The sequence below is a fragment of the Prionailurus bengalensis genome, chromosome A2 (genome assembly GCF_016509475.1).
Source record: "Prionailurus bengalensis isolate Pbe53 chromosome A2, Fcat_Pben_1.1_paternal_pri, whole genome shotgun sequence".
Lineage (NCBI taxonomy): Eukaryota > Metazoa > Chordata > Mammalia > Carnivora > Felidae > Prionailurus > Prionailurus bengalensis.
Window position 1 is genome coordinate 68,137,281 of NC_057348.1, and position 10,093 is coordinate 68,147,373.

Below are 10,093 nucleotides of genomic sequence, written 5' to 3' on the forward strand. Positions count from 1 at the left end.
TTCTCTGGTGATGTTAGGGGAAGGGTGATCTATAACAACAGATTTTTTATTTCACCAATTAGTGAATGATGGCTCAAATCTGAAAATACAGCTTTCTTACCCCTTCACTTAGTAGTCAATAATTCTAGCTGTGGTGCACTCTTATTTTTTAATGTTTATTTATTTATTTATTTATTTAGAGAGAGAGAGAGCATGAGAGCTGGGGAGGGACAGAGAGAGAGGGAGAGAGAGTAAGGCAGGGCAGAGAGAGGCGGAGTGGGGGGGGCGAGGGAGAGGGAGAGAGATGGGGAAAGGGGCAGAGAGACAGGGAGGGAGAAGATCCCCAGCAGGCTCTGCTGTGTCAGCATGCAGCCCAGCGTGGGGCTGGATCTTAGGAACCATGAGATCCTGACCTGAGCCAAAATCAAGAGTTAGATGCTTAACTGACCGAGCCTCCCAGGAGCCCCTGTGGTGCTCTTTGTATCAGCTTCCTCACTCAGGGCAGACAGTCATAGCCTACCCTGACGCAAGGTCATTCCACATTGATCCCAGTTGTCTTCATAATTTCCTCTCACATTCCCCAAGTTGAATGTGCTTATTTAAGCTCTTTGGGAAAGGTGGCGTTGTTCAACAACACTGTCAAACTGCAACAAAACCACGAGTGTGTGCAGTCCCTAACAGGGGGTTTGTGATCATACCAACAAGATGTGGATTAATATCTACCTTTGTGTTATGAATAAAGAATATGCTAGTTAATAATGAAAACATACATGCAGGAAGGATAGTTAAACTCCGTGGGTAAAGAGTTGCCAACCTCTCTGCAGCATTTATTTATATACTGGTGGATGTGACGCTAATAATAAATCATTCTTATTCATGCATCAAAGGAGTTATTAACTGCTTGTAGTATTAAAAACCTCACTCTGAGAACATTTTGTTTTCCACTAATTTATATTGTTCTCCATTCCATTTTGTCAAAACAGCTCATATTTCCAAATATTTCTAATAGGCAGAATTGAGAGAGTCTAGAGTTTTCAGGCATGAAGAATCACGGGAGGAAATTATGATGCAAATTACCTTTTGGAGTGAAACAGAACTGGTTTTGAATGTCTGCGGCACCACCCACTGGCTGGGTAAACTCGAGCACAGAGAGTCAGGTCCTTAAGTAGCAAAATGATTATCGTAACTTCATGGGATCCCAAGCAGAGGTCAAGAAATAACAAACGTTCAAGAAATATTAGCTTCTGCCATTGTAATCATCATCCGGTCTGCACCCAAAGCAGTCTTACCTGGATGAATGAGTTACCATGAAAGTGGGTTGTGAGATGCACTATGGCCTTAGCAGGTGGGAGGCACCATCGCTTTATATGTTCCTTCTCAAGTCAGCGTACAAGGTAGGTAGAAATCCTGAAATCCTGCCAAGGCTAGATTCTCGAAAATTCTGTGGTGAATGGCGTATCATCTCGTCAGTCACTTGGCAAGTTACTTGGGCAACTTCACTTCCCACCCCCCCCCCCCCCCAGCTCCAATAAGAGGCCTCATAACTAGAATAGAGGTGTAAATTTGCTGACGAAAGGAACGCAGGAAAGGAAATTTAAACAGCTAACCTGCCAACATGCTGGGGCACAGTAAAATAGGCAATTTATGTATTAGGTCAAAATGAAGCACACTTCTTTTAAAAAATGGATTTCTGGAAGAAATTGGCACTGGATCTGTAAGAATTCTAATAAAAAGATATTCTTTTCAAAAAATTATAGGATAAAATCATTCTATTATTTGACCTTTCCCTTAAATAGTGATTTAGTATGTGCAAACCTGAATAAAAATTGCATTAAAAGCTAGCCCAAATTTTCTCACACAGCTATTTTCATTTCTTAAAACTGGAATCTGTAATAAAAGAGAAGTATGTCAAAGGGTATGTCTGTTCCCAGAGCTGTAATGGACACTCATGCTTTATAAACTTGGCCTCCTTACAGACAAAAAAAAAAAAAAAGTCTTTGACAGTTGCTTCCTTTTTTTATTGGAGCATTTTCATTTTTAGGTTTGTTCAGATGATAAACCTTGCTAATATTCACTTTCACAAAATAAAGACTGGAGTAAGACCGTGGAGCCACACAACTGGAGACAAATTGTTTTCTTTCTCTTTTCTTGTTCCTTTTAATTCCTGTAGATACTCAAACAAGAGAATGGAGAGAATTATGCCCAAATTTGTAGACAGATGCCCTGAATTGGGATTGTTCTTCGTATCTAAACCAATGAAAAGTTGTACTCACATAGGAAATTAATCCATCAGAAAATATTCACGGCCAAGGAAAAGTGGATATTTGAAGAGCTGGTAAAATTGTGATGGGATAAAGTGTCTAGACAGTTGTCTAAACGCTCCACCTGGTTCTTTGAATTCAATACCCATAGCCTCTTCTAATGCTTTTTCCTGGTAGACAAGTTAACTTTTTTAGCCCTAGGCTATCAATCTGAATTAAACAACTTGGAAAAAAGAAGTTCGTTAAATTTTTTTAAATGCTTATTTTTGAGAGAGAGAGACAGAGTGCGAGCGGTGGGGAGGGGAAGAGAGAGAGGGAGACAGAATCTGAAACAGGCTCCAGGTTCTGAGCTGTGAGCACAGAGCCTGATGCGGGGTTTGAACTCACGGGCCGCGAGATCATGACCTGAGCCGAAGTGGAACACTTAACTAACTGAGCCACAGAGACACTCATGGAAAAAAGAAGTTCTTAGAAAGAGGAAGGCATGGAAGAATGATGGTGGAGTCACCTTTTACTCAAACGTTTAAGTTAATCTGGATGAACCTTTAAGCTGTAAAAGTCTATAAAACGAAAAGGTTAAAATATTATGTCATGGGACAGTTGGTACACTATACAGAGTGAAACAAACTTTACTTGTTATTAATATTTGGGAAAACTAAAAGCCTGATGATGTTTTAATATCCAATATTTATCAATTTAGAGTTGGGAAAGAAACTTGAGATTAAACTTTTTTTTTTTTTTTTTTTTTTTTTTTTTTTTTGCTCCGAAGTATGTTACGGCCAGTGCATTTTCTCTGAAAAGATTAGTGTATATACAAATAATAGCTTCACATCTTGATGTAACAGATGTGGAGACCATGGAGCAAGGCTGTTTGCCTTAGGGAGTTTCAGAAAAAAAGGATGTCCTTTTAAAAAAATTTTTTAATGTTTTATTTTATCTTTGAGAGAGAGAGAGAGCGCGCGCACGCGCGCGCGAGCATGAGTGGGGGAGGGGCAGGGAGCAAGGGAGACACAGAATCCGAGGCAGGCTCCAGGCTCTGAGCTGTCAGCACAGAGCCCGATGCAGGGCTCGAACCCATAAACCGTGAGATCATGACCTGAGCTGAAGTTGATTGAGCCACCCAGGTGCCCAATCCTTTTGTTTGTTGGTTGGTTGGTTTTAACATTTATGTATTTAGAGAGAGAGACAGAAAGAGAGAGAACGCGTGCATGCGTATGCACAGCGGAGGGACAGAGAAAGAATCCCATGCAGGCTCCGCGCTGTCACCACAGAGACTCACTTGGGGCTTGATCCCACAGACCACCTGACCCAAAATCCAGAGTCAGACCTGCTTCTGGGCAGGATGCTTAACCCACTGACTTGTGTCCTTCTAAGCTGATCTGACTTGCCTCCCTGTTCCTTCATTTCTGTACTTTACCACCTATCGTCCATGTAACTTAGGGTGAGTTATTCCAGGTCGCTGAGTTGCATGTTCTTGACCTGTTTGTCTACTATACAGAACTATACAGAACTTGACCTGTTTGTCTAGAGGGCGAACTAAGACAAGGTATGCAAATTCCCTGACACATCGTCGAGGCCCGATGCACGGTAGTCATTTTGGGAATTGATGTGAACGAGAAGAGTGATGCCGCATTGTTAAATATGCCCAGTGCCTTCCAGCCTCCTGACCGTGGGTGCCGGAAGGAGATGGCAGTACAGATGGACTAGTTTAAAAAGGAAGGTGCTAACAGGGAGCTAAGTTCTTCCATCTGGCAGACACCTCAGAGGGGCAGGGCACACTTTGCCATCTGGAAAGTTGTAGTGAGTTAAATGAGGCAGGAAGATGCAGGACTGAGCTGAACCCAACAGTGGTTTCCACCATGCGGGAGAACTGGGCACCATCTGCAGGGGACTGCGGACAATGCCAAGGTCTCACTGCCGTGCCCTGATTGGTAGTTTTTCAGGTCGTTTTGTTTTTTTAAAAGCAATGGAGGGAATTTTTTGTTCTTCTCTGAAATAATAATTACGGTTAAGACAAAATATTTGAAGCCTTTTCTTTTTTTTTCTTTTTTCCTATTTCTCCTCAGCCAGACTCGTTTGTCACAGTCAGCCTCTTGAGAAATGCCTGCTTGTCCACATCTCAGTGAAGGTGATGCGACAATGGGTATTGCATGAGGTCTAAAAAGAGCTGAGAATTGGAAGCTAGGTTCCTGCACTCCTTAGACGTCTAAGAAGATTTCTTAGACTTTTCCATTTGCAAAAATGGAGAAAATGTCTTGCCTGTCTTACAAAGGCGTGGGGAATTACACCTGAGGGAGCACCATGGAAATCTTAAGCATAAAACCAAACGGAAGTCGTCATTATTAAATAGAACTGAAAGGACATTACGAAATGGCATTCAGAGTCATAGAGAAATCTTTAAGTTCTATTAGCCTGCTCTTCATCCGGGCATGTTCTCTTGTGCATTTTCTTCACACAATTGAGATAATGGTATCTCTCTTCTTTACAGCGTATTTTGTGTTGGACACAAAAGTTTTAAAATTCTCCAGGCATTGTTTTAGACATTGAGAGTCGTAAAAAAAATTGCTAAAGTTTTGCCCCTTGCCTTTAATGAGCTTGCAATGTAATCCGTGAGATAAGATATGAATATAATGAATTCTTCTTTCAGGGGTCAATGTAAGCCATGTTAAGGCCATTGGAGAGGCAAAGCCAATACACTGTGAAGTTCAGAGGGCGGGAGATAACAGCTAGCTGGTGTGGACACACAAAGTGGATGCAGGGTTTTTGAGGGGAAGAGTGGCTTAAATTCATGGTCCTATGAGGAAATAGCACGTTAACCTGCTTCTGGGCATAAGGCAGAAGAAACCAAAGAAAGCAAAATAGGCAGTCCAGCACAATGTCATACTAATATAAATAATAATAATACACAAATGGTCGCTAGGCTCAATTTTGAAAGCGTAGAACAAATACATATCTTGTTTGGGATCTTAGAAACGAGAGGGAGCAGAGGAAATTAGAACTCAGGGCTCCTGATGCCAGTCCAGGCTCTCATTACTTCACAAAAGTGAGATGTTTCTATCGGTGAAGATAAGAATAAAGTGTGATGAGCGGCCGAAGTTTGCTTTTTGCAAAATAATAATAATAATAATAATAATAAAATTAACACTCTAGAAAAGAGCATAACATGTTTGGTAATAATGTAGTACTCAGAATAGTGTACATCTGAATAGAAAGGACTATGACGATTATTTGTTAAAACTACACAGGACAAATGACAGCATTTAAGAGTCTTGTATTTTACTAAATCTTTGGGATTACAAAGATAAAGGAGCACATATCTCTTCATTCAAGACGTAAAACAGAAAGAAGAGAGAAACGATCAGTGATTTGATAAAATTGCTGTCGAATCTAACGTACAGGGGAAGGAGGGAAGTTTTACAATTGGCCTGACAGCAATACATTTCATTTAATAGAAATATGCTAGGAAATGCATGTACCTAGAGCAGATGAATGATTACAAGCTGAAAAACAAACAAATGCAAAAACAGTACCATGTTACGATGGCACATTGCCTGTGTGAGGGCAGTTCAGAAATTTAGTAGCCTTAAAATACTCTATGGTCTGCAGTTGAGTTTCTTTCTAATTATACTACTTGTGTCAATCTTGTTTTAACTTGCACATGCTGGACAGAGTATGGTTGGAAGTGTTGGGTCAAAATGCAGTAGCTGTTCCCTTCATATCTTTTGGGGAATGGTGGGCTTAGACATCTCCTCTGAAGGGTTGACTATTTGAGAAAGGGGCAACATGGTACACACACAGGTTGAGCAAGTGTGAACCAACTTGCAGTGACCATGCTGAAAACAAAACTATTACTTCACACAGTACCTTCTCTGAAGAGTGAGTTGTTTTACTGCTCTTAGCATTTTTTAAACCTTTATTCAATACCCGACATACTTTGTGTCACGTCAAAAGCAGTTAGCTATTACTAAAGGAGTCATGTAATCATTTCTTTTCTTTCTTTTTTCTTTCCTTTTTTTTTTTTTGATTAAATGAGTCCATGTCAAAGAATTTCTCTTCAAAAGCTAACAAGAATATATATTTAATTTTGGAAAGCTCTGATGCTAACGGTTCTACATAGATTGACTATATTTCCCTTGCATGATCTTTGTGGTTAGAGCTGCACATGACCTACGCTATCACTTTTGCATTTATGAACCTTCTTACCCAGCCTGAGTGAAGGCACTCTCCGGAGACTCACCATTAACCTCGGGGTCTTCAGGCACTAGGTTTCTGTGTGGAGATACTGTGTTAAATATATGGCTCACTTACCAAACAAGACGATCAATGGCAGTGACCTAACCAAAAAATGGTGATTTTGGCCTACTAAATGTGAGCATGTCTTTTTGCCTCAATGTTTATCATTGCCAATGTGGACCTGAACACGCGTTAGCAGAAATGTTCCAAAGAGTGAATTTCCCTACCCTTATCCTTTCAAATGGTTTCAACTTTTCTCCAATTAAAAAAAAGAAAGAAAGAAAGAAAGAAAAAAGAAAAAAAAGACAGAAAAAAACAAAAAACAAAAAAAAAAACAAAAAAAAAAACGAAAGAAAATAATTTGAGCCTCATCACATTTTTGTCTTCTTACAAATAAAGGTATTTCATATATAATTAGCTAGAAGCTTACTGTATAAAATGCATGAAGAATAAAATACAAAAATGCAATGTAGTTCTCCCTCTTACATTCTCCCCAAGCTCTTTCAAAAATTTCCAACTCTTGATAGCACTAACTTTTCCTCAGATCTCCAAGATAAACAATTAAGAAAGATCTTTCTCTAGAACAAAATGCCCCTAACGCACCCATCCCAGAACACAATTCTCCCCACCCACGAGACGCCTGTTGCTCTCAGTGTTGGGTATACTCCTGTGGTTTTGTGCTTATGCGGTAGTAAAACAGGTTACGTGTGTTTTTGGTACCAATAGAGGAATAACGGAATGACTATAGGGAATGATCCGTAAAGAATTCCTTGAGGGAAGAGTATTTGGATTTGTTCCTCTCAGTGTTCCCAACCATGGGATGGCATTGTTTGAAAACAGACAAAACAAACAAGACCAACTTCCTGGGACTGAAATACTTTGTATGTGTTGTTATTTGCAGTGCATGCCAAGACATTCATGAGCACCAGAGCCAAGCTGGCGAGCTAATTAAATATATATATGTATGTGTTTAAAACAGCCTAATAAGGAGCATTGGAAATCTTCAAGATGAGCGAATATCTTATAACTTCTTCCGCAGGTGCAAGGATGATAGCTACAAGCCATGGACTTTCTGTCCTGCTTCTTGTTTGTGGCTTTGTGAAGGGTGCTTTGCTTTAATCTAAAGTGCTGACTTTTTTCCAATATCACTTTCTCTTCTTAAAGCAAAGAGCAAATCGCCTGTAAAATCTACGGAGCGGACAGCAAAGTTGACCCTAAACTCCAAGCACCATTCTGCACCCACTGTTCTCTAATTACCTACCCAAGGAGCGCCTGCTTCCGGAAGCATAAACGAAGAGGCTATCACACGCTTTGTTCATAACATTTTCTTGGGCAAATCACTGATCTTTTATTTCAAGAAAATTAGTGTGACGTGATAGGACATTTTCTAATAGCAAGATCTATTTTTTGTTTTCGTTTTTTCTCTTCTTTCGGCTGCTTAAAGCATCATCTCGCTGACTGCTCAGGGGTTGGCCCGAACGTCATCGATATAGTAAATATTTCCTACGGATACCACTGATTTCCTACTAAAAGACACATTATCTGCAGGAAGGAAACAGAAATCAAAAAGCTACAGAACATAAGCTATCATCAAACGAAATCCCCATCTTGGGGCAACAACAAAATCATCAACACTGCGTGTCAACAAGGAGAACGTTATTTTAAATAAGACATGACAAAAGAAGGATTTTTTTTTAATTTTCTTCTTTTTTCCCTTGGATTTTTTTTTTCTCCTTCTTCTTGATTATAGTTTTTGTTCAATGGTGGCAAGTGCTGATTACGGCCAATCCCTGTCAATCCTGGGAGGTTTATATAAATACATTTTGAGTGTTCTATATTTCAATGTATTTTAATTCATTTTGCAATTCCTGTATATGCAAACTTGACAAATTCTGTAAATTGCTTCTAGTATGTGTGATATAACTTCAAAGTAGGTAGACTATGACCCTCATGCAAGCTGATTTTTATCATTATATATATAAATATATACATATAGAGATCTATATGTTGGGTCACCAACCAACTTTTTTTAGATAACACATTTGTTTTTCACTTATAATTCATATATTGGTGTGAATTTTGTAATGCATTGTTTCACTTCCACAGGTCTGACAGCTGCAGGTGGTCTCTGTTGCCCTCTGCTTCCTTCTGGAAAATGCATATTCAAAATTGTATTGGTCTCTGATAAATGAATTACTTTTGTTGTGTGTATGCTGTGTTGAAATTTGCTATGTTCCTTTATATATGGTGTTTATTGAGGTTTGAGGGTCTCTTGACTCTGAAGAATGTACACTTTCTGGTTTTGACAGCTATCCCCACATGATTATCATCATTATTGTTTTCAAAAAGCAATGTTGCTTCTAGAAAATTTTCCTTGGAGGTGAATGTGGAGAAGGTGAAGTGGTCACCATGATTCCCTAAATTCATGGAAGAACACTTCTTGCTGTGGCTAAAAATGCTGCTTCCTTTGACCTTTATGAATTTTTGTAGATTTGTCATTCTGTTATTTGCTGCTAATTATATTTTAATGCCTCCTAATTAAAAATTAAAATTTGGTTGTTGGCTAAATATAATATGCAAAAGATGACTGCGAGTCTCCAACTAAAGAAGATAATGTGTTCAAGTTTTCACTGGTTAAGTGAATTACAATTTTAAATATTTCTTTCTTATTTTTTGGCTTTATGATAATTCAGATTATTTCATTTGGAAACTGTTTTCTACTCTGGCAAAGAATGATAGGCAAAACTACTAATGTGCTCCATATACACTATGGAATACGTACAGGTTGAGATACAAATGACCTAAGTTTTCCTTCCAGAGAGATTCTTCCATTCCCTTTCATAACAAAACCAGAAGATCATCTCTGTAGGACCAGTAGCTGGCAGGCTGAGGTCCTAAACTGAAGCTTGAAGGCAATGAATACCTCTGCTTTTCAAAGGTAAATGCATTGATTTTCCTGCACTTCAATTACAAGCAATGCGCATATTTTCATATTATCTTAACATTATCTTTGAGAAATAATGTTTCAGGCTAAAACTTTTATTGACATTTTTCTTGTCCATTTGGTTTATTATTTCAGTCTAATGAGAAAAATAAATAAAGGATTTGATTGCGCTATTTTATTAACCTAGAAATTTATTTTCTTTCAAAATTTAATACTTCAAATGCATAAATTAATGATAAGGTAAATATTAATTGAGTCTATCTGGCCTCTAAAGATCACATACATTCAAGCGTAATTTAGCATACTGATTCTAATTCAGTCAGGCTGGGAAAATCCACCATGTAATTTTTTTACCCAAAGTTCAGGTCATGAGATTGGTCAACTCTAAAGCAAGACAGATGTGTATCTGTTATCAATGATGTTTACCATGCTCGCTCGTAATAAAGGATATATGCTGGCTTGGGAAGAATTCTCACTAGATTCATTGTGTCAGTGTCCAAAATAATCAAGTCTTCTCTGTCAGTGCATTACCAAGAGTCTGGCTCACTGGTGTCTGTGAGAAAGAACATGATACACTAATCTCCAAACTCGAAAAGTTAATGTGTAACCTTAAATATTGGAACAGAAGCCTTTAAAAATTAAAGAGTATCTCTAGTGGTTTTCACCTTGTATTGCT

The 10,093-nt window shown here is 38.7% G+C and overlaps 1 protein-coding gene across 3 annotated transcripts in view; it reads left to right on the forward strand.

Annotated features, from left to right (window-relative positions):
- VSTM2A (V-set and transmembrane domain containing 2A) overlaps window positions 1–9,883 on the forward strand; it is a 28,789-nt gene extending 18,906 nt beyond the window's left edge. Inside the window, exon 5 of one of the 3 annotated variants that reach the window (XM_043588474.1) lies at window positions 7,513–9,883. In XM_043588474.1, the coding sequence (XP_043444409.1) occupies window positions 7,513–7,592 (80 nt within the window). In that variant the 3' untranslated portion in view covers window positions 7,593–9,883. The other 2 variants (XM_043588475.1, XM_043588473.1) reach the window with 2 other exon arrangements.
- The last annotated feature ends 210 nt before the right edge of the window (window positions 9,884–10,093 follow it).